Source organism: Microcebus murinus, chromosome 3, assembly GCF_040939455.1.
Source record: "Microcebus murinus isolate Inina chromosome 3, M.murinus_Inina_mat1.0, whole genome shotgun sequence".
Taxonomy (NCBI): domain Eukaryota; kingdom Metazoa; phylum Chordata; class Mammalia; order Primates; family Cheirogaleidae; genus Microcebus; species Microcebus murinus.
The window spans coordinates 21,800,543-21,824,762 of record NC_134106.1 but is presented as its reverse complement, the minus strand read 5'-3'; the positions used below and the strand labels follow the sequence as shown (position 1 = coordinate 21,824,762).

Genomic DNA, 24,220 nt, shown 5'->3' with positions numbered 1-24,220 from the left:
TTGGAGTAAGAAATGAACAAGTTCTCCAATGCTACTGAAGTTCATAGAATGGAATAGCTGCTCCTCTGAAGCCCTCACCTGCTAAGACACACGAGGTACTCCACCCAGCCCCCTGCCCTGGGGTCTCTCCAAGCCAAAGTTATCTTCAGCTCTCTATGCCACCTGGCCCTCTGTCCAGTGTCAGGCAGAGGCTCCCAAGGATGGCCGGTAGGAGGGGGTCAAAACAGTGATGGTGGCTGGAGAACTCTAGGGTGAGGTTTTGAGAACACCATGGCAGCCTCAGCCACCAAGGAGAGAAGATTAGAAGATAATGAACCTCATCAGACCAGACCTGTGTGCCCAGCCTTCCTTTCACCATGACTTGGGCGCCCTCTCAGTGTCTGGGAAGAAGGCAAAACTATTTGTCAGGACTCTAAGTGCAACTTAATTGAGGAAGGAGGACTGGACACTAGCCTCAATCCACAGGTGAACTCTGCCAGTATAACACAGGACTCAGAGCACAAACAGAATAACATGTTCCTGCCCGGAGTCCTAAAGGGTCATGACACTGAAAACTCCAAGTCTAGCTGCTCAGCCTCACCAGAGCCAGAAACCAGCCCAGTGAAGCTGCTCTTAGAATTTGGGAATCTGATCCCATTTTCTAAAAAAAAAAAAAGCTTTGTTCTACTACATTCAGCATCCTATGCTAAAGGCACGATGTTCTCAATATTCACAAGGAAGCAGAACTGAGGCAGCTCAGCTATTTATTAAGTCAGTAGAAAAGTGACTGTACAGATTTAAGGTGCAACAACAAAGGTGGAGCAGACTGGGCCCCAGTATCTGAGGCTCCGTCCCCATGCTAGATGGCTCCAGCCCAGGGCCTGAAGCGTGGTCTGCACATGTGAACCATCTGGATGCCCCAGAGTACCTACTACATGTGCTGCCCCCGTGGGGGGCACTGGGTTCCTTGCCCAGCAGCTGGGCCCGATGAGATGAGGCTAAGGAAGCCAGTCCCTAGAAACGGCCCAGCACAGTGGCTAACAGAGCCATGCGGATGTACATGCCGTTCTCAGCCTGGCGGAAGTAGGCTGCTCGGGGGTCTGAGTCCACCTCCACACTGCAAAAGGAGGAAAAGAGTTACCACGCAGCCCATGATGGCCTGTTCGGGCCTACGTCCCCTCCCGACAGCCAGCTGTGTGGTAGTCTCCAACTTTAATGCTGCATCACCTGATCTCGTTGACCCGGGGCATTGGATGCATCACTACCATCTTTTTCTTGGCCCGTGTCATGATGTGGGGAGTGAGGATGAACTGACCAAAGCACTGCAAGGCAGACAGGATCCTCATTAGCACCTCGGCACACGGGTGGCTACAGAGGACACAGTCTGGGCTCCACCAGGGGCCGCTCCACACCCACATGCAGCTATGGCAACTGAGGGGCTTGAGGCTTAACAGCTCTGCCCTGGCCCTGGTGCCCAGCCTTCCTGCTCTCATGTTCCAGCCCCGGCTTCTTCCTCAAGCCTGACACTCACAGCCTCATACTCCTGGGTAGAGCCAAATCGTTCCTTCTGGATTCGAGTCATGTAGAGCACATCAGTGTCGGGCAGTGCCTCCTCAATGCTCTCAAAATCCTCCTGGAGGGTGAGGCGGAGCCACAGTGAATGCAATGTTGGGCCCTGAGTGCCCAACCCAAGTCCCCAGGACCTCTGGCTGGGCTGTGAGGGTCTCACCTGCTTGGTGCCACGGGAGGACACAAAGGACCGCACAGAGGATGGCATGCGTAGACTAGGAGGTGCCACGTAGCGCAGGCTGACACGGTACTGGGTGAGTAGGCAGGCCAGAGAATGCACTGTGCGTCCGTGCTTCAGGTCACCCACCATCGTGATCTAGGGAAAAACCCAGTCACCACAGAGACCCCAGACTGAGCGCCCTCCTTCCATGTCAAAGCTTTCAAACGCCTGAGGAGCAGCAGCATCTAGGCCTCCCTGATGCAGCACGCCCTCACCTGGAGAAACCACTGCCTAACTGCCTCCTCCCCAGACACTGCCCTGGCAGGGCTCCCACCCCACCACCAGCCTCACCGTCATGCCATTGACAGTCCCCAGCTCCTCCCGGATGGTGAAGATGTCCAGCAGGGCTTGGGTGGGATGCTCTCCAACCCCATCCCCAGCGTTGATCACCGGCCTCCGGCAGTGCTTGGCTGCCAGCTGAGAAAACAGGGATAAGGAGGGAGAATCCTGTCTTCTGCAGCCCCTCCCCGCCTCAGTCCCACTCCCTGGGGACCCTCATGCATCTGGCCCAACTGGAGACCTGCAGTCACAGAAACTGTGGGCAGAAGGGACGTCATGTCCCCGAGTCCAGCCGTATCAACTGCATCTCAGCACACAGGTTGGCCTCACCTCCACTGCTCCAGGCTGGGGGTGCCGAAGCACGACAACGTCCGCGTAGCAGCTCATGGTCTGCACTGAGTCGGCCAGGGACTCGCCCTTCTGGACCGAGGAGGTGGCTTCCGAGAAGCTGAGCACAGCGCCCCCTAGCCGGGCCATGGCGGCTGCGAAGGAGCTGCTGGTCCGCGTGCTCACCTCGTAGAACATGGAGGCCATGACCTTCCCCTGGCGGGTGGGCAAGGTGGAAGATGCGTGTGTGCATGTCCACCTTGGGGTGCACACAGGCCAGCACCTGCCTCCCAGCTTACACTAGTGGGGCTCTGAGATGACCCTTCTCCACCCAAACCTCCGTGACCAGTCAGAGCCTTAACATTTTCCCCATTAGCACCACTCTGAGCTAAAGGCTCTGCCTCCAGAAAGCGATAGTTAAGTGTCTGAGCTACCCGTGAGAAGGAAACACCCTAGCTCTCTCCCATGACTACATCAGCACTGACCAGATGGCCCCATGAGTGGGCTGATGCCCAGGGCCTCCCAAGTCAGCCACATCCTGCTCTAAGGAGGGAAAAAATGGGCAGGGGGCGGGAGATCTAGAGCAGCAGAGAAGGCTGAGCTACTGACAGTAGGGGGTTGAATCATGTGAGGGGACCTGACGCAGGGGAAGGAAGACCTATTCTGACCAACACACAGCCCTACCCTGCCTTGGGACCCTCAGCCCCCTGGCCCCGATCCAGACCTTGAGGATGTCGAGGCTCCGCTCCTTCTGTACCATCATCCGCAGTGTGTGCGCCACATTGAACAGGTGAGACATCTGAAAGACCCCAAGTCAGCTGGGAAGGCAGTGAGCGGCCCCCAGAGGTCCTAGCCCCAACTTTAAGCTCTGGGTGTCCCATCCTCCCCACCCCAGGCACCTGATCCTTGGTGAACTGCTGGACGGACAGGATATGTTGGCCCACTAATGAGTGCAGCAGGGGTGAGGTCTGGGGGTGCAGCAGGCCAGGGGCCCCCAGGTTCTGGGGTGACGCCTGTCTAGGTACTGGTGGTGGAGGGTAGCAGATGCCGTCAGGGGTTCCCATCAGCTCTGCAGTGAGGGACGGGGCAGGAGAGGCTGGTCAGAGGGTTCTTCCGACCCAGGCCAGATCATGGAGGTCGCCAAGGTGAGTGGGTGTCAGGGTAGAGCCTCTTACCTGGCTCAGCTGCCTTTCGAGAGGACTTTTCCTTTGGCTCCTCAGCTGCAAACAGGGCAACAGGATAGAAGTAAGTTTGTGGCTGAGGTTTGGAGAGAGATCCCATATTCCCAGGAAAGCTGGATCACGGTGTACGTGTTAAACCAATGCACAGCACAGTCATGATAGCAGGTTAGGGGAGAGCAGGAAGGACTGCAGCAGCTCTGGGGACAGACATGAGATTCCCCACAGGGGCTGTGTTGTGTGGGAGCAGTGGTGCCCTCCCAGTTGGCAAAGGGATCCTAAGCAAGAGGAAGAGACAGACTCACACCAACCACCAACCGGGATTTACCCCACGCTCTGCTGCCCTGTGGGATCCCAGCTTCCGGGCGGAGGAACATAGCTGCCCACAACAAAAAAGGGCCTGTGAGACACTGAGGGATGTCTACTCACGCTGGGGAGGCTTATTTAGGCAAAGGAGAGCACAACAGACCAGACTAGGATGGAGGATGGAGAGAGGGCAGGGTAAGTGGATGAAGAGGTGCCAGGAGGAAGAGGACCCTGTCCCTACATATCTGAGTCACAGGAACTTCCTCTCTTACCTGGCAGACCCGGGTCGGAGGCTCGGTGGATTCGGGGTGGCAGGTGGAAGCGGCCATCAGGAAGCCCTGGAATGCCCCGGCGAGGCCTTTCAGGTGTCTGGAGTGATAACAGTGGCCCAATGTTTTGAAAAGTAAGTGATGCAATGTCACTTCAAATTCAATCCCTCAGGAAAAGCCCAAATGTTCCTTGTCCACGCCGATTCCACTCTTACATTATCTCCCCTCAGCCCCATCCCTCCAGTATGTTGTTAATAGGTGGCAGATGAACTGGCCTCTTAAAGGTATGCACTTGCCCAATGACAGGGCCCCAGACATTATTACTCTGGTTGGACTAATAATGGGCTTGTGTTTCTCATAGAGGCTACGTAGCCTCTTAAATGTAGTGAAGTCTGTAGCACACAGAGGTAGGTGGTGATTTCACCTGTCAAGTGTGGCACCTTCCACCCCCTGAACCACCAATAAAAATGTTCGAGCTTTTAGTCCTGCCCTTGGGCGCACCCCCAGGCCCTCCCAGCCAGCCACAGCCCGCAGTGTGGATACCGTGCTTATCTCACTGGTGGCAGGGGTCGGGGGCTGGGGCTGGGGCACAGCCCCCTGAGGCCACTTCCGTACATCCTGTCCATAGCCCGGGGCCACCAGAACCTGCAGACAGAAGGCAACGGCAAGGGAATGAGCGGGGAGAGAGCCACATCTGGGGTCCTAAAGGAGCAGATGCCAGCAAGAATCAGAAATGCCTCTGAGAGCTGTGCTAACCCCTACCCTTGCCCTGGGTACAGAGCAGCTGGAGGAGGGAGTGGCAGCGTGTAGATGTGCCAGGCAGGGAAGAAAATGGAAGTGGTGGGAAGAGGTCACTACCAAGATCAGGCGGGCGCCACCCACATACCTGCCCATCAATGTAGGCAACCTCCCCTCGCAGGACCACGCGGCGGACAGTGCCTTTCACCTTCTGCCCTTCGAAGGGTGTCCAGTGGGCCTTGGAGAAGGGCATGTGGCTGGGGATTGTCCACTCATGCTCCAGATCCACCTGCCCAGAGCACCATGGGTTATGCTAGGGAAAGGACACGCCAGGGAACAGATCTAGGGCTGGGGAGTCCCCCGCCCGCTCTGGGCCTCATCCCCCCACCTCCACATAGGTGTCCTCCTGTGGGGGCAGGTGAAAGATGCGCCGAGGATTGTGGTGCAATCGCTGCAGCAGGTCGTCCAGGCTGAGGCGGCCCTCGCTCACGGCGGTCAGCAGCAGCGGCAGCATGGTCTCTAGCCCTGGGAAGCCAGGGGGAGGCGTGGGTCCACACTTCTCCTCCAAGGTATGAGGTGCTGGGAGAAAGAGAGACATTACCCTTGGGACCAATCACTCCCACATCTGGAAAGTCACACACCCTAGCACTATACTTCCAGCAACCTCATTACACTGTCAATCCTGATGCTCATTTTTTCCTGGGAATTGGAAACTTGGGAAACAGGACTGCTGCCATCTTCTGGGCCCAGTTTTACCCACATATTCTCTCACAGTTTTACTCATCACTTATTCATTCTTTCAATGAGTAATCATCAAGCATCTATCCTAGACCAGGCACTGCATTATAGGCTGGGGTCCTGGAGCCCAGAGTCCTGGCCTGGCTCCCATTTTCTTACTGGGTCTGCCCCATAGCTTGACCTGGGCACAAGCGCTCCTCGGCCAAGGATGGGCATGCTGGGTCCTCTCACCGTGGTCGGAGGCAAAGCAGTCAATGACAGCCATGTTCTCCCACAGGGCTTCCATGTCCTGGTGGGAGCAAAGCTTGGGCCGCACCTCCCCCTTCCCAGGCCCCAGGCGCTCCAGGTCATCGTGGCTCAGGAACAGGTGGTGGGGTGCCACCTCACAGGTCACTGGCAGCCCCCGTGCCTTTGCAGCTTTAATCAGCAGGATCTAAGAGGAGAGGAGGGAGCTCCAGAAGAGGCCGTCCCATGTGCCCTGCCCCACAAAGTCCCCATGGCCAGCATCCCAGCTGGGACGATGAGACAGACATGCAAGGGTGCTAGCTAGAAGGTCTCCTCCTGCCCCCAAGGACCACGCTGACCTTTGGTGTTACTGGGAAAGCAACAAGGCAACTGGGACCACTGGTACACTCTCACCTCCTCCTTCCGCGCCACGTGACATATGTGCACTGAGCGCTGGGTCAGCTGGGCCACCATGAGGATGGCGGCCACACTCTGCTGCTCTGCATGGGCCACGATGGGGAGGTGGGACGGCCATGTCTCGAAGTGCTAGGGGCAGAAAGAACTGATAAGGGAGCATGCAGAGCCTGTGACTGCCGTGCTCATCAGGGCCCACAGCCTTCAGGCGCCGCCCTGAGTCCTCACTGCCGGCAGCCCACTCAGGTGGCAGCCTCCTGCCACATGCACACTCCCTACCTCCATCCACTGGGCCACGCTGTCCAACCGCAGCTCAGAGAAGGTCTCATTGAGGTAGAGCTTCAGCCCAGCCGCAGACCCAGCCACAGGTCCCAGGGTCCCTGCATTTTCAGACGAGGCCCCAAGGAATAAAGCGTAGTCACAGCGGGCACCGGCCTCTGCCAGCTGGAGAGGGTACATACAAGAGAAGGCGTGTTGGCATCCATGTCCACACACATTGGCCTGGCATTAGTGGCCTGGGCCCATGGGAAGGGGCAGAGGGAAAAGGACCCAGGGAGGCAGGGGTGGGCTGGCAGGTACATGTGGGTCTCTGATCAGGAACTGAGAGTGTAGCAACTCACCTTCTGGGCCAGGGCCAGAGCAGGGGCGTCGATGATAGGGGGCCGGGTATTAGGCATGGCACAAACCATGGTGATGCCCCCAGCCAGGGCAGCAGCTGTGCCTGAGGCAAAATCCTCTTTGTGTGTCCCACCTGGTTCCCGCAGGTGCACGTGGACATCAATCAATCCTGTGAAAACGTGGGGGCAGCAAGATCAGAGGAAGATTCAGAAACACAAGGGATGTCAATGAGGTGAGTTGTGTTTGGTAACATGAAAATTAGCAGCAACGGATGGATACAATTAAGAGGTGGCAAGCTCCTCAGTCAAGGGCACTGTGGATTGAGGGCTGGAAGAGCTCAGGGTGAGAAGGATTCTGGGGCCTTTGTAGTCTCTGCAGCCCATGGCAGAGAGTGGGCCCCCAGCCATCCTTCACCTCACCAAAGGTCTCTATGCCAGCTGCTACCAGTGTGCAGAAGCCAAGTTCTCACAAAAGATGCACTTACCAGGGAGTCGCACAAGCTTTTGGGAAGTCATACAATCGACGTGCACCTTCAAAGGAGGGGCTGGCCCGATCTGGCCTAGGGCCTGTGAGTGGAAAGCACGGTCAGCTTTGAATTAAGGGAAGGGAGATCCTGGGAGTTGTAGGTAGGGGTTGGGTTTTCTCATAAACCAGGCTCTGCACTCTCTATGCCCACTTTCTCTCTCCCTACAGCCAGAGTTTGTGAGCATGGCCGTTTCATACTGAGATTTCCTGACTCTGATGGTGCTCCCTACTCCCTCTTTCCGCCCATCATGGCCGGCTGTCTCCCTGCAGTACCCGGGCCTCAGTTACCTCCACAAATAGTTTGGTGCACTTGATATCAATGATGAGGGGCACAGAGAAGTCGGCAGCCAGGCGCCGGGTGCGGTAGCCCTTGGTGACAAAGGAGGAGAGACGCCGGCCCCCGGCTCCACGCATGGACAGGTTAATCACTAGCTCAAAGTGGTTCTCAGCCAGCTGCTCCAGAATGCTTCGCTGCGGTGGGCACTCGCCATCCACGGCCTCCTCGAAGTGCCAATCCACGGCTGTTACCTGCCGACCCGGAGCCAAGGTCAGGACCCAGCTGAGCCTGGCAGGGGTCAGGAAGGCCGGCCTGAAGGGAGGGGAGCTGGCCCAGAAGCCCATGGTGAGGAGACCAAGGACCCAAAGGATGAGGACCAGAGCACCCTCTGTTTGCTCCTAGCAAAGTGTATTTCTTGACAAGAAGATGTCTACACTATGTTAAATAAGATAGATCACCAAGGACTATGTGCAGTATGAGCTCACACATGTATACACAGATGAAATTCTAGAAGGAAAAGTATCAGAATGTTAACATTGGCAGAAAAATTATAAGGGGTTCTTTTTCTCAGGTTTTCTGCACTCTAGTTTTATGTGGAATATATGCTATTAGCATCACAAAAGTAGTAACAATAGCAGGGTAACACGGAGAGACAGACATCTTTGGTGCAATGTTTTCACTGTCTTGGGGACGGGCAGCGGCGGAGCGGGCTGCGGAGCCCCGTACCTTGACGCCGTGCTCGGTGTAGAAGTCGGCTGTGCCCAGACTGGCATAGAGGCTGTAGCCCAGGCTCTCCAGCAGCCGCACAGTTGGGAGCAGCTCGCTTTTATTCTGGAACCAAGCAGAAGGATGATGAGGTTGTCTCTCCTGCCTTCCATCTCAAGACCATCCCCTGCCCAGGGAGCCAAGGCCACCCCGGTGACCCTCACTGGACTCCGGTACCTTATAGCTGCCAATGGTGAGCAGGATGTTCTTCTTGGGGATCTTGAAGCCCGTGCTTAGCATGGCCTTGAGATAGGCCTCACAGCGACTCTCCCCAAAGCCAGCCACCTCCCCAGTGCTGGTCATTTCCACACCCAACACCACGTCTGCACCCGCCAAACGAGAGAAGGAAAACTGAGGCACCTGTGAGAGCAGGATGGAAGAGAGGGGGCCAAGGTGTGAGGGGACCACCGCCCCTCACCAGGAGAGGCAGACATGAACAACAGCGTCACCTACCCTCCAACTGCTACTCTCAGGTGTGCCCCACTGCTTCCCAAACACACTCCAGGTCCTTCTTTGGCTTCTTAGGCTATGCCTTGACCTGCAAGCTCTACAAAAATCCTAATCAGCTAGGCGTGGTGGCTTACATCTGTTTTTGAAAGTGGTATCTCTTGTATCTAAACTCTTGTAGTATTTTATTTGTATCTTGAATATGTAGTGTCATCACGGACTGTTCTATGCCAAACCTATTCTTGGATCCAACTTCTCTTGCTTCCCAGAGAGTGTATGTAAGCTCCTAAGGGACAAGACCATCTTGTCACTCTCATGGTTGATAATGCCTTGCCTGGTATGTGCTGACTGACAACTGTGTGTGGTGAGTGGGCTCCCCCTCACTTTTTCTCTGCTAACCCCAAGGGTTTCGATTCATCTTACCTTTACCCCCACAACTCCAGATCCAGTCATGAGCCCCACAGGTTCCACCTCTTCCCCCATGATGACTCGTGTGGCCAAGGCTACCAGGTCCACGGCCAGCGTCTTGGAGACGAAGGGGAAGGAGCGAGAGACACGCACGTTGCATTCGATAACTTTCAGCTGGTCATCCTGGGGCAGAGAAGAATTGGTCAGGCCTTCTGCAGGCTGGCCATCACTCACTGACCTTCACTCTTCCCCTCCTTCTTCAGTCTGTGGGTATCAGTCTGGACAGTGTTCAGGGTGACTGACTGTCACAAACCCTGACAATACCTTGGCTCTAACTGTGGCCCTTTCCCTCCAGCTTTCCTGCCTACTCAGATGAGGGCAGGATACAACTCAGAACTTCATGGCACTGTGGCCAGCAAAGAATGTGGAGGAGCCATGGCCTTTTAGCCTCTACCTTCAGCCTTATTACCTTGGCAATGAGCTGAAGATTGAAGGGTCCCGTGACCTGTAGCTCCTGGCCTACAGCATGCACGATGGCTTTGATCCGCTCTAGGGTTTTGGGGGTGATGTCTTGTGGGGGGGTCACCAGCGTGGCATCACCTGAATGCACGCCTGCATTCTCCACATGCTCAGAGATGGCGATGGCTGCCACCACACCATCACAGGCTACAGCATCCACATCAATCTCCTAGTGGGGGGGAACACAGGCATTGTGATGCAGGGCAAGGGCCACTTTCTTCTCCCACTTGCCCTAGAATGCTCCCTTCCTTTAACAGCCCCCACACAACCCACTCTTTCCAGCCCACGGTGCCTAGAGTTCTGCAGGAGCAGAGAGCAGAGTCTCCTCCAGGGCTGGGAGAGTGCTCTCAGAGACTTCTTTGTCTGTGGCCTCCCACCTTCGCCTCCTGGATGAACTTGGAGATGACCACGGGGTGCTCTTTGGAGACGGCTGCTGCACTGCTTAGGAAGCGCTCCAGGTCCCCATCGGTGTAGGCCACGTTCATAGCAGCACCACTCAGCACGTAGGATGGGCGCACCACACAGGGATATCCCACGGTCTGGCAGAACTGGCGAGCAGACTGTGGGAGGTAGGGAGCTTAGCTGGGTTGTTCACACTTACTCCTGAACATCATTAAGCCCTTGGGTCTCCTACCAGGCCCCAGCCCACCTCTAGGTCACTGAGCTCCCTCCATTGAGGCTGGCTGATGCCAATGGTGTCAAGGAGTCGGGAGAACTTGAAACGGTTCTCAGCAGAGTCAATGGCTTCAGGGGAGGTGCCCAGGACCCGGCACTGCTGCCGGTGCAAAGCCATGGCCATGTTGTTGGGCAGCTGCCCACCCATGGATAGGATCACTCCTTCCGGGTTCTCTAGCTCATAGATGTCCATCACCACCTACACAGCGCAGGGGGAGAAACAAGTGGTCACAGCAAAATGAGTCAGGGATCTGAGCCTTCTTGCTCATTACTACCCCCCGACCCCAAGTCCCAAAGAATTCAAGGTCAGGCAGCCAGTCCCACTTAACCCTGGCCGTCCAGGATACCAGGCAGCCCTTATCCCTCTTACCTCAAAAGAGATCTCATCAAAGTAGAGTCGATCACACATGTCATAGTCGGTGCTGACTGTCTCTGGGTTATAGTTCACCATGATGGTCTTGTACCCCATCTGTGACAGGGAGGGTGGGAGGAAGATCATGGGGAAACTAAGCCAAAGCCCCTACTTCAGAGAGTGCTAGCCTAGCCTCCTCTGAGACAGCTGTATAGAATGTCTGCCCCAGAAGGGAAGTAGGTACAAAGTGTTGGGAAGCAGATTCATGTGCTGTGTGGGGCATTACAGATGCCCTAAGAGGCCCTCCCTACCCTCCAACCAAAGCTCTGTAAGATAACTGAGGGGTAGCAATTAATAGTGAGTGCCAAGATGAGTGCAATGGAACAGCAGAGAAACTGGGATGAAAGAGGAACTCTCGAACCTTTCGGAGCTGCTGGATGCAGCCTACAGCACACCAATCAAACTCAACGCTAGAGCCAATACGGTAGACGCCGGAGCCAAGGACCAGGACATGAGGCGTTCGAAAGGTGAGGTCATGGGTGGTGCCCTGATAGGTCAGGTATAGGTAATTTGTCTGGGCCGGCCACTCAGCTGCAACCGTGTCAATCTGTTTCACTGCTGGGCAGATCCCCAGTTCCTGACGTAGTTTGCGAACAGCCAACTCTGTGCTAAAGGAGAAGGGTCAAAAACATAGGCCCTGGGGGTAGAGTAGAGACTGAGAGAGTAGTAAGACCACAGGGCAGGGATTAGAGAGGAAAATATTCCAGGGACAAACATCAGAAGCCCCTAAAGCTCCCCACCCCCAAGGACACCCTACTGGTGCAAAGGTTCTCTGCCCCACAGTTCTCAGCCTGAGACCCTCACCACCACCTCTGACCTCAGAACCGCAAGGGCAATCTGCTTGTCTGAGAAGCCAAGGCACTTGGCCTGGTGCAGCAGGTCTGGTGGCAAAGGCTGTCCTCGGTGCTGTTCCAGCTGCTGGGCGTGCGCTATGATGCGTTTCATTCGGTGCAAGAACCAGCGGTCAATGCGTGTGAGCTCATACAGGCGATCCACTGAGTAACCGGCCCACAGAGCAGCTGCCACCACAAAGATTCGCTTATCTGTTGGAGTCTCCAACTCCTGATAGAGAGAGGGCAGACAGACAGATATAGAAATACTGTGCTGAGGCAGGAGATAGATGTCAGAATATGAAGCAAAAATATTCCCATCCTACTGCCAGCACCTCTAAAGCTTGAGAGCATGAGCAGCTGCCATTGTGCTAGGAAAGGTAAGCTATACACCACTGTATGGGTTCTGCAATCGCAAAAACTTGGATACAAATCCTGCCACAGGCCGTGTGACTTTGAGCAATTTTCATAACCTCTTTAGGTCTCAGTTTCCTCATCTGTAAAAACAAGTCTAATGAAACATCCTCATGTAATGATTATGAGACAATATCTCAAAATTCTCAGCAAAGTGACAACACGGCAAATGTCCAATGATGACTGCTGCTAGTTTTACTGGTGACAAGCTCCTGGCCTGAGGGAAGAGAGAGGCAGGGTCTATTTTAGGTGTGCTGCCAGGGGAGGGGAGCTGCTTACCATATCACTGACTGGCTTCACTGTGTGATCGAAGCCCACACAGTTCTCATCTACCATGCGCAGGGCCTTCTGGAAGGCCTCCTCAAATGAACGCCCAATGCCCATGACTTCACCTAGAGGAAGAGGATGGAAGGACTGAGGGCCTGGAGGTAGGAGGGGTGGAGAAACCCATAATGCCTGTGGTTCATAGTCAAGACTCTGGAAGGTTCCCAAAGCAGGTCTCATGCTGGCAGGACTCATAGTGTTTCTCTATTAAGAAACCTTAATTCACATGAACATGGTGTACATACAATTTCCATCCACTTTCCCCCTCTTCATACACATCCTCCCACATTGCTGTGTGACTTCATAAGCACCAGCTCAATTCCTACATGATTTACCATAATTTAACTGCCACCTTACTGAAGGACACTTAGCTTTTAAGTTGTTAATTGTTATAAGTGAGGCTGTAATTATTTTCTGTGTTTTGGATCACCTTTTTTTTTTTAAGAGTCAGAGTCTTACTCTATTGCTCAGGCTGGAGTACAGTGGCACAATCTTAGCTTACCACAGCCTCAAATTCCTGGACTCAAGCAATCCTTCCTCCTCAGCCTCCCAACTTGCTGAAACTATAGGCACAATCCACTATGCTTGGCTAATTTTTTAAATTTTTGGTATTCATGAGGTCTTACTATGCTGCCCAGGCTGGTCTCAAACTCCTGGCCTCAAGCAATCCTCCCATCTCGGCCTCCGTGGGCCACAGAGCCAGCTGGATTATCTTCTTAGGACAAACTTCCAGAAGTGTAGAGGAGATAAGTAAAACAAATTTTATGGTCCTTGATAAGTACTAATTGCTTTATAGAAGTCTGTGCTTTATAATACAAAGTGTAAGTTTAACCAACCTTCTAAGAGGTAGGCATAATCATTTTAGATAATTTTTATTAACAAGGAAAAACAATCTTATTTTAATTAGACTTGTATTTACTAATGTGAGGAAACTTTTTCCCCAGGTTTAGCTTATTGATTTCCTCTTCTGTAAAGATTTGTTCATGTCCTCTGACTATTAACACTAGAGGTTTCCAGTATTTCTTTTCTTTTTTTTTTTTTTAAGACAGAGTCTTGCTTTGTTGCCCATGCTAGAGTGAGTGCTGTGGCGTCAGCCTAGCTCACAGCAACCTCAAACTCCTGGGCTCAAGCAATCCTTCCTGCATTAGCCTCCCAAATAGCTGGGACTACAGGCATGTGCCACCATGCCTGGCTAAGTTTTTCTATATATATTAGTTAGCCAATTAATTTCTTTCTATTTATAGTAGAGATGGGGTCTTGCTCTTGCTCAGGCTGGTTTCGAACTCCTGACCTTGAGCAATCCTCCCGCCTCGATCTCCCTGAGTGCTAGGATTATAGGCGTGAGCCACCGCGCCTGGCCTCCAGTATTTATCAACTGTATTTTTCTATTTACAAATCTATGACAACATTTACATTTCTTTAAAATAATTTTAAAACACCAAGATGCTAAGAGTAGTGTTAAGCAAGTGGACTATGAGTGATTTTGTTCAAATCTTTTGTACTGTAGTTATATTACAAAATCATTTACCGTGGGGTTTTCTAAAAAAGAGAAACCCAACATACTCATACATGTACACCTAGGAAATTTCTGCAATAAGGGCTGGGCATGGTGGCTCACATCTGCAATCTTAGCACTTTGAGAAGCTGAGGCACAAGGATTGCTTGATGCCAGGAGTTTGAGACCAGCCTGAGCAAGAGTGACACCTCATCTCTACAAAAAATTAAAAAATTAGCTGGCCTAGCTCCTGGAAGCTGGGACTTGAGGATCCGTTGAGCTCAAGAGTTTGAGACTAGCCTGACCAAGAGCGAGACCCTGTCTCTACTAAAAGCAGAAAAAATTGGATGGGGGTGGTGGTGCATGCATGCCTATAGTCCCAGCTACTTGGGAGGCTGAGGTGGTGCATGCATGCCTATAGTCCCAGCTACTTGGGAGGCTGAGGCAGGAGGATCGCTTGAGCCCAGCAGTTTGAGGTTACTGTGAGCAATGATTATGCCACTGAACTCTAGCCCAGGCAACACAGAGACCTTGTCTCAAAAAAAAAGAAAGAAAGAAAGAAAAAATCTCTGCAATAAACTATATATAGCCAAAGCCAAATTAATCCATTTCTGTATGGCAAGATTACAGGTGATTATTTTCTTTGGTTAAACTATCTTTTCTCACTTTTCAATGATTTGTGTATCTAACTTGTATAATAAAGTTACAAAACGTTAAAAATCACATTCCAAGGGTACATGAATAGATGTAAAACATTTAAATGCCTCATCTTGAAATCAGTCTTTGATTGTCCTATTTTCAACCCACTTCTTTTAGCCACAATTTAATTATGGCTTTATTCCCATGTTTATTCTAATTTTCTTATAACAGAAATTCATCTCCAGAAGGAACAACTTGGCAGTCTTGTAGGATTTCTAAAAATTCTGAAATAATATTTGAGCTTAGACTTACTTGTTTAAAGGCTACTCTCCTGCTCTACGTGGACATTTAGAGCACAATAAACTGCTCTTATCCATTAAGCTGGTGGCACTTTGGTACACGTACTCTTGTTTTGGTTGAAATGTCTTAGAGAATAGTCTATGGCAACTAAAGGGATACCACAAAGAAGCATATTAACTCAATTCCAACATGCTCTACTCTACCACTGCTTGGTGGGTAACTGTTACATCTATTCATTGTTCATTAATACATTTCCTTGTTATCAAAAAGGTCTCTGATGCCCTGCTCTGATCTGAGCATCATGTTAAAAAATATTTCATTTAGTGACCAAGGCAAAAAGTGCCAGAGGAGGACATATGCTAAGAATGGCTACTACCGTGCTTACTTGGATTTAGAACGGTTCACAGAAAAACAAGTAGTAATTGTTTCCCCAAAGCATCAGTACTGAAATGAACACAGTGAAAAAATGTCACTGGCATTAACAACTTACTGATGAGGCCACGGGCAAAACGCTGTGAGGATGAAATGCTGTGGGCGCAGTTCCACAGAACTGGTCTCACACGACAGGCAATGCAGTGGAACAGAGAGGCAGCCAGGAACCAGGTCTAGCCACAGGTGTTGGCCCTGTCTCTGCTCATTTGTGGGCCCTCTGCCCAAGCCACTTTCCTCCAGTGGGCACCTCAGTTTACTCATTTGTAAAACATGACATGAGACAGTCTGATTGCTGTGCCCCATCCCAGAGCTTCTACACTCCAATATAGATTCCTGATGCCTGACCCACCCCTGATGACAATGCCTATCTTAGTTTGAAACGTCTCTAGTAAGAGACCACCTTTCCAAGCAGCTGCTCATATAGGAGCTGAAAGACTACACCAGGGAACTCTGACATTTGAGATTCTTGGTCCTTCCTGGTGGGACCGGTGGGGGTAATCTGTGGCATGACTCTCACCAACGCTCTTCATGCAGCTTCCAATCTTTGTGCTGACACGCAGGAACTTGCTGAGGTCCCAGCGAGGAATCTTCACCACACAGTAATCTAGGCTGGGTTCAAACGCTGCTGTTCCTCCCGTCACAGAGTTCCTGGGAGGCAGCAGGTGGGGGTGACAGAAGAACAGAGAGGGAGGTGTAAAGGGTGAGCTCCAGATAGTTCTGCCCATCCCCACAAGGTCAGGCCAACGTCCTCTTCATATTCTCCGTCCCATAAGTATTTTCTTTGGCTCCCCAACCCCTCATCACTGAGATTCCTCCTCCACCCTCATACCTGAGCTCTGGCAAAGGGATGCCCAAAGCCAGCTTGGCTGCCACATAGGCCAGTGGGTAGCCTGTAGCCTTGCTAGCCAGGGCGGAGCTGCGAGAGAGCCTGGCATTCACTTCGATGATGTAATACTGCAAAGGGGAAAAATAAAGAAAAAGAGTCACCGGGTACCAGGCCTATGTAGAAAACCCTGTCTAGATCTCAGGGAAGAGAGAAAATAAGCCCTCTCCAAAGCCCAACCCTGGGAAAGATGATCCCAGTTTCTATTTCAGGGCTTATAGGCCAACCTCTTAACCTTGAGACCCAAAAATTATGGAAGGCAGAAGAAATAATAGCCAGAGCATCAGCTCCAGGGCCTAGAGCCTTACCTGCTCTGACTCAGGGTTTAAGGCATACTGCACGTTGCACTCTCCAACAATTCCCAGATGCTGGGTCACCTTGATGGCTGTCTGCCGCAGTAGCTGGTACTCCCTGTCATTCAGCGTCTGGCTTGGAGCCACCACTATGGATTCACCAGTGTGGATGCCCAGTGGGTCTAAGTTCTCCATGTTACACACCTGTGAAGGGGGGTGCCATGGAGGTCACTGCCAAGGGCAGCCAGGAGAGGCAGAAGGTCACATCCCAGGGTCGTTACCTCTGCGCTGTACCTAACCTAGGTCTGAGGGACACACAGAACCCTCAAAGACCTCAGCCTAGAGCTCTGCTCTTCCAAAAGCTCATACTGCCTGGCATGACTCCCCTGCACCCCTCAACTCCCATCAATCACTCACCGTGACACAGTTGCCATAGGCGTCTCTCACCACCTCATACTCAATCTCCTTCCATCCCTTCAGGGACTTGTCTACCAGCACTTGGCTAGTATGGGCAAATGCTGGGGCCACTAGAGCAGAGAGCTCCTCTTTGTTGGAGGCAAAGCCGGAGCCCAGACCACCCAGGGCAAAGGCTGCACGCACTAGCACAGGGTACCCCAGTCGCTCAGCAGCTGCCTGGGCCTACAATGAGTAAAAGAGATTAACAAATAGGTCACCTCCTGCTGCCTGGAGGGTACCTGGACACAGTGAAAATAAGATATAAAGAAAATAACACCATTCTACCTTTACCCAACCACCTCTCGAACCTGTTCAAGAGAATTTGCCGCCTCGCTGGGGGCCACGTGCTCTCCGATCTCTGCCATCCTGGCAGCGAAGGCGCGCCGATCCTCAGTCAGCTCAATGGTCTCCACGGGTGTGCCCAGGACCCGGACCCCATATCGAGCTAGCACCCCGGCCTTGGTCAGCTCCACACCACAGTTCAGAGCGGTTTGGCCCCCAAAAGTCAGTAATATACCATCTGGGCGTTCATTACGTATTACCTGAGGAAGGGGAAAGGAGTAGCAGTAAGACCTTAGGGGTAGAGAGGGAATCAAAGACGTTTGGAAACCCAGAGCAACCACTGAACCTCCCTGCCCGCCATGAGTCTCCTTCTCAGTCCAGCCTTGCCCGTCATACCTGGGTTACATAGTGAGGTGTTATGGGAAGGAAATAGACCTTGTCGGCCAGCCCCTGGGAGGTCTGCACTGTGGCAATATTGGGGTTGATCAGCAATGTCTGGATGTTTTCCTCCTTCAAGGCTTTAATTGCCTAAAAGGACAAGAATGACATCTCAGCCTCTACTGCAAAAGCAAGATCTCAGAGAGTCTTAGACTGCCATTTTCCTCCTCTTACACGCCCTATACTCCTGGTCCCTAAATATTAACTCTATTCCTTACCCCTCATCTTTCTGTACATTCCCCAGATTTCCTGGTTCATTTCCTCCCCACAACCAATGTTCACGACTCAGCCCTTCTCCTTAATGCTCTCTCCATTTCTGAGGGTCACCCACACCCAGAAGTGGGGAGATGGACGTGCCTTACCTGAGAGCCTGAGTAGTCAAACTCTCCAGCTTGGCCAATGGAGAGGCCCCCTGAGCCTAAGATCAGAACCTTTCTTGGTGGTGGAAGCCCAGAGCCTGGGGTGGGAATCCCAGGGGGACAGAGGCGCTCTATCAGCCGTTCTCGAACTGTGGAGCAAAGAAGATTGACACGATGTGAGCTGGGCAGGACAGAGAGTTCATCTAGATAAACCACCTCACTTTCAGAAGAGTCTAGAGCATATTACATATCCAATGAGTACCAGAACCCAGGACTCATGACACTGGAGTTGCTTTTAATAGGAGAAGCATTAAACTGTTTTGGCTTAGTCACCCCCACCCTCCCCACCCATCCCCTTAACTGTAACCTCCCAGATATATATGAATGCCTAGGGTACATCCATCTTATACCCATCCTGGCACCAACGTGTTCTTAGATACATAATCCAATTCTACTCAGGGGCTTACCTGTCTGGCCCCCTGGGTTCCCTGCTGTGGCCTCTTTCACAGTTTCCAGAAAGATATCAAAAAGCAGTTCCATATCTGAAGGGCCAGCTTGGTGCTCTGGGTGAAACTGGACACTGTTGAAGAGATCAGACCACAAAACCTGCTGTCACTGGCCTGACACTGGCAGCTGCAGGTAGTGGGAAAGAGGACTCAGGTCTATTTTTCATCTTCTAGGCCCACAGGGCTTCAAAGCTGCACAGACACACACTCACCCTGCAGAATGGCTCACCTGAAAAAGGGCAGGCTGTTGTGTACGATGCCTTCATTGGAACGGTCGTTGGCATTGGTGAAGAGAGGAGCCCAGCCTGCTGGCAGTGATTCTGTTTCCACAGCAAACCCGTGGTTCTGAGATGTCAGAAAGCAGCGCCCAGAGCCCACCAGCAAGCAGGGCTGGTTATGGCCTCGGTTCCCGTATCTGGAGATGGAAACGTGCTGAGTCACAGGCCCCTCTCACCCTCTCTTTGCCACTGCACTATTCTCACCAGCCCCACTCTGTTTCCACACTAAGAAATACCAACTCTCTTCCCATTCCCAAGACACCCACCCCTCAGGTCACAAGTGGGGGGTCCTTCTGCTCCCCAGGAGTCCCACCTCATCTTGTAAGTCTTGGCCCCAATGGCTAAGGCCAACAGCTGGTGTCCCAGGCAGATCCCAAAGACAGGTCGGGGATTAGGCTCGGACAAGACACGGCTCAGCCTGGATACAACATCGGGGTAGGAGGCGGGATCACCAGGGCCATTACTTAGGAAGAGACCCTCATACTCTGCAGTGGGCAGAAAAGATGTCAAAACCAGCATTTCAAATAGAAGAGACACACCTGCAGCCCTTCCCACAAAAGCCTAAGTCCTGATCTTTATCTTCTTCACTGCAACTCATATTAACTCTTAGTAACTGGACCAAGGGACAGATCTCCCACCCAAGCTATTCATCTGAGGTCCTAGACAGGCCCACACTACTCACCTTGGCTATCTAATGCATGGTCCCAGGGTACCACAGTGACCTCAGCCCCACGCTGGCAGAGGCATCGGATCTGATTATACTTGAGGCCACAGTCCAAAGCAAGGATCCGAGGGGTACCCCCTGCATTGAATACCTGTGGAGTCTGAGGAATAGAAGGTAACAGCTGGCAGCTGTGATCAGTGGGTATAAGATATGCCCACACCAACCCCTACCTTTGAGGCCTCCTCTGATTCTCCCTCGAGTGTTCACCCCAGTTGTGGGAAGAATATAACTATTGTGCTACTGTTTGCAATACTCTCCCACTCTACCTCTGTACCTTAATGGAGACTTCTGGCACCAGGGGACGGGCATTGGGGTCCAAGAATGGCAGGGATGAAGGCTCTGTCTCATTCTGGACCAGCTTCCCTAGCAGAGACCCTTGCTCCCGCAACTTCTTTGTTAGCTCCCGAGTGTCCACTCCTGTCAAAAACAGCACAGCTTCAGAGATCACACTCCCCTAACTCAGTCATCCGTGAGGTTACACTTCAATTCCAGAGCCCTGAGTCACACACAGCTGTTCTAAGGGTATCAAAATGTAGTGCTATCCTGGCAGAAGTACACTACCAGGAAGCATTCTTGACAAAAATATCAAAACTGAATTGAACCACAACTCTAGATCTATCCATTTACAGAAAATAATACCAAGGAGAAAAAGAATATGCTAAGTAACACCACAGAAATGGAATCAAAATGTAGACTATGGGATACTTCTAAGGAAAAATGACCTGTTTTCATCAAATAGGTTCAAGGTCTATAGATTACATTTAAGAGGCATATCAACCAAAATACAACCTACATACCTTTGCTTAGAGCCAGGTTCAAATAAAAAAAACTCCAAAATTCACAGAATTAGGGAAATTTAAAACATTGCCTGGATAGTTAATATTAAGGAATTATTAATTTTTAAAATATATATTATTGTGGTCATATTTTTAAATAGGACACCTTTCTCTTAGATCTTGAACTACTTGTGGATGAAATGATATGACATCTCAGATTTGCTTCAAAATAATTTAGGGGTGGTAGTGGTGGTGTTGAAATAAGATTAGCCCTGAGGTGCTGATTATGGAAGCTGAGAATTCATCATACTACTCACACATTTGTATATTGAAAATTTTCCATCTGAACAATAGCTAAGTTCTTTCCCTAGCACCAGACTCTAATCTAAACCTTCTATCACAACCTTAGACTTGGGTCCCAACAGACTACAGAAACCTTCTGGATTCTTTCCATCCAGGCATGTTATGCTGTGCCCAGCCACGCTTGTGCTTGCCACCATACCTTGCAGGCCAGGTATGCCATGTTGCTGCAGCCACTCGTGCAGGGTAAGAGTGGCACTCCAGTGGCTGGGTGTGGGGCAGCACTCTCCCACCACCAGTCCTGCCACGTGGATCCCCGAGGATTCAAACCACTGTAGATGGAAGAAGATCGTGAGGAACTCAGGGCCAAGCATCTCTTTACAGCATTTCTCCCCATCGTGTGGCCTTGGACCCTGTATTCAGCCACACTGAATGACCTGTCATTCCTTTAACATACCAAGCATTTGGCGCTTTTGCATAGACAGTTCCCTTTCCAACAATGCCTTCCTCCATATGAAAGATTGAACACATGGGCTGAGTGTGCCTAGTTGATAACTGAAGATGACGCCATCCAAAATGAGATCACAAATCCCCTTTTCTGTGAAGCCACCTATGCTCACCCACTGCAGCTTAGAGCTCATCTAACACTTTATTTCCACCTATTTATTGCTATTTTGGTTGTATTATGAAGTATGTGTTTGTCACTGTCACAAAACTGTGAACTCCTCAAGAGCAAGGCACATGGTATCAGCCAAGAGATATTCACTGAGTGCCTACTAGGTGCAGATATTATGACAGATGCTGGGGAAAGAGCAGTGAACAAGAAAAGATGAGGTCCCTGTTTTCATGTTAATTTCTGATGTAGGGAGCTAGAAAATTCACAAGATAATACTTAAATAAACAAAATATCAATTACAGAGTGTGATATAAACTGAGTGATAAAATATGTAGGTATGTAATACATTACTAAATAAAAAAAAGGTTTGGGGCACAATACTAGGCATGACTAGATCCCCCTAAATTTCATTTGGGATTATCATTAAAAAAAGATAACATCAATTTGTTACTCAATAGATAAGCATATAGTAACTGAAAAGAAACAGGAAGTTTATGTGGGAGGGGTGGTATTAATATATTCAAACAATATTCAGCTCAGTGGTGAAAGATTTAAGGAACATGCATGTTGAGATTGTCCTTGAGGAATCGTAAGGATAGTTTGGTAGAATCCTCCCGGGCCAGGTAGAATAATCCACTCATGCTCAAGTTCATGTACAGCATAGCACATGTGCCACAACAGCAGCAGTGCTGAGTCACTGGCTCTAGGAGGCCTCACTCATCCTGGTCCCATCAGGGTCTCAATTTTACTTTTATAAACTCAATTTTGTCAGTGTGCCTAGAGTTGATAAAGCTGACGACTGACATACGTTAATGAGATTCACAAGATACTGCATTAGAAACTGGAATGCAGAGTATTTATAGGTTTATGATGAATTTAAAAATTCCTTTCCAGGAATAATAATAAATGTGCCCCTTATCCACAGGTTCCTCTCTCCAGTGTTAGGGTGACTGGGAAGGCAAATTAAGAACTAAAGGCTCGGCCAGGCGCAGTGGCTCACGCCTGCAATCCTAGCACTCTGGCAGGCCCAGGCAGGTGGTTTGCTCAAGGTCAGGAGTTCGAAACCAGCCTGAGCAAGAGGAGACCCCTTCTCTACTAAAAATAGAAAGAAATTGGCCAACTAAAAATATACAGAAAAAATTAGCCAGGCATGGTGGCGCATGCCTGTAGTCCCAGCTACTCGGGAGGCTGAGGCAGAAGGATTGCTTGAGCCCAGGAGTTTGAGGTTGCTGTGAGCTAGGCTGATGCCACGGCACTCACTCTAGCCTGGACAACAAAGCTAGACTCTGTCCTCCCCCCTCCCCCCCCAAATAACTAAAGGCTCAGTATATCTGCAATCCAGACAAAAGTAGTTTTCAGAAATACTGCATCTAGGTTATAGTGACTTCCTCTATTACCTGAATTACTATATGTTGATTTATTTTATTACTTGAACTCTCAGAGGGCAATTTAATTCTCAATCTCCAGAGGCAAAAGAATAGGGGAAACCTCACTGCAGGGAAAAACTGAGTTTTCCTATCTAGAGGTAAGAACAGAACTGAAAAGTAGAAAATCAGACAAGGCAATCTAAGTAGGTCTAGAAGATGATAATGCCATTGGTTTTGTAGGGAAACTGGTATTGTCACTGAGAAGTATGTGACCCTACAGTTTCAAGTCTCTTTCCTGCTAATTTACATAGTCCTAAAGCATTACTCCCATCACAAGACTCTTCTGCTAAAAAACCTTCAATGGTTCCTAACCAAATTGAGCTCAGACTCTAGACTGGCTTCAAGTCCCTACATGTCTGCTGTATTTAACCTGCCGGTGGGCTTTTTTGTTCATCATGACTTCTGCACTCCTAACAAACTGGACAACGTTGTTCCCTTATACTTCTTACCACTTTCCTTGATCAATGCCTTTACTACACACAAAATACTCTCAACTATGTCTAGAGCCTTGATACCCCTAACAAAGGGGGTATCTCTCTCCTCTGAGGCCTCCAACACTGTGCCTCTCAAGGTACTTAACAACTCCTGCCTAACAAGTCATCTTAGTACTTATTACTAAAGTGGGTGTCTTCGTTCTCTCCAGGATGCCCAACAGGATGTCAGTGTCTCCCAATTCCCTGCAAGTTAACAGTTACTGATCTTAGGCAGAATGCAGAGAAAGCACTGGGTGTGGCTACCTTGCTGAGACCAAACTCATCCGCTTCATCTGGCGGGATGCCATAGTTGCCGATCAGAGGATACGTGAGCACTAAGATCTGTGCTTTGTAAGAGGGGTCAGTGAGGGCCTCGGGGTAGCCGACCATACCGGTTTGAAACACTGCAAGAGAGAGGCAGGACTGGGTTCAGGCAGGGCACCCTTCGGAACACTGCCCTGCCAGATGACCATGCCCCCGTGGAGGCTGCCTTGGTCGTGAGGGATGAAAGGGGCCAGGCCATGGGCACCGAACGGGGACGAGGGAGTTTGCAGGCGGGAAAATGGCGGGGTCTGGACGGAGAAGGCTGGGCGGAGAGGGGCATCAGAGAGTGGGATAAGGTCGGCAGCCTGCCCCGGCTTGCTTACCCACTTCCCCGGCAGTCGACACAGGGGCCCCAAAGGGCTGGCCCCGCAGGACCGACCCGTCCTCCAACACTAGGGCCGCCATGGGAACGGAGCTCAGAGGCGGGGGCGAGTACGGAGAAGCGGGAAGCACTGCAAATTCCACTGGAACCACGTGAGGACGGCGCGCCGGAGTCGGTCCACGTGGCTAACTGCGCGGGGCGCTGGGGAGAAGGCAGGCGCGGCAGGCGAAGGAACCTCAGGCGCGCTCGGCGGCGGTGACTGCGGCGGCGCGGGAACCGGTGACGTGAGGGGCGGGGCCGCGCACGCAAGGGGCGGGGCCAGCGAGGCCGCGCGATCTCTGCACCGCAAGATCAGGGGAATCCTGAAAACACCAGCTACCCTGAAGAAGTCCCTCCCAGCCCATGCAAGAAACGCAGAAAGGCAGGGTGCCTTTCCCTAAA

At 51.3% G+C, this 24,220-nt stretch overlaps 1 protein-coding gene across 4 annotated transcripts; it reads right to left on the bottom strand.

Moving 5' to 3' along the window:
• Positions 1-726: 726 nt before the first annotated feature.
• Positions 727-24,219, bottom strand: CAD (carbamoyl-phosphate synthetase 2, aspartate transcarbamylase, and dihydroorotase). Of its 4 annotated transcripts, XM_012788245.2 has the most exons (45): positions 23,781-24,219; positions 23,398-23,537; positions 20,820-20,949; positions 19,816-19,958; positions 19,500-19,641; positions 19,131-19,302; positions 18,769-18,954; positions 18,501-18,613; positions 18,037-18,182; positions 17,633-17,764; positions 17,263-17,496; positions 16,916-17,137; positions 16,514-16,702; positions 16,152-16,276; positions 15,840-15,970; positions 12,412-12,524; positions 11,706-11,950; positions 11,250-11,496; positions 10,847-10,945; positions 10,451-10,675; positions 10,179-10,361; positions 9,752-9,970; positions 9,298-9,465; positions 8,605-8,787; positions 8,389-8,493; positions 7,674-7,913; positions 7,345-7,426; positions 6,863-7,029; positions 6,522-6,686; positions 6,243-6,374; positions 5,835-6,036; positions 5,254-5,444; positions 5,014-5,154; positions 4,671-4,772; positions 4,131-4,227; positions 3,881-3,931; positions 3,550-3,594; positions 3,274-3,443; positions 3,099-3,173; positions 2,378-2,590; positions 2,060-2,185; positions 1,709-1,864; positions 1,511-1,612; positions 1,207-1,301; positions 727-1,096 (listed from the first exon to the last, which is right to left on the bottom strand). In XM_012788245.2, the coding sequence occupies exons 1-45, from the start codon at positions 23,860-23,862 to the stop codon at positions 994-996; spliced, it is 6,729 nt and encodes a 2,242-aa protein (XP_012643699.2). In that variant the 5' UTR covers positions 23,863-24,219; the 3' UTR covers positions 727-993. The 4 variants fall into 4 exon arrangements, with proteins under 4 accessions (XP_012643699.2, XP_012643700.2, XP_075856736.1 ...); XM_012788246.2 differs by lacking the exon at positions 3,881-3,931; XM_076000621.1 differs by lacking the exons at positions 727-1,096; positions 1,207-1,301; positions 1,511-1,612; positions 3,274-3,443 and having other exon boundaries at positions 1,715-1,864.
• Position 24,220: the final 1 nt, after the last annotated feature.

Coding starts and splice junctions, on each gene's coding strand:
- CAD (XM_012788245.2), bottom strand. CDS start 23,862: ATGGCGGCCCTAGTGTTGGAGGACGGGTCGGTCCTGCGGGGCCAGCCC. Junction 12,525..15,839: donor AAGCTGCATGAAGAGCGTTG/GTGAGAGTCATG, acceptor CTCTTCCTCTAG/GTGAAGTCATGGGCATTGGG. Junction 3,595..3,880: donor ACAGGGCAGCAGAGCGTGGG/GTAAATCCCGGT, acceptor CCCTGTTTGCAG/CTGAGGAGCCAAAGGAAAAG.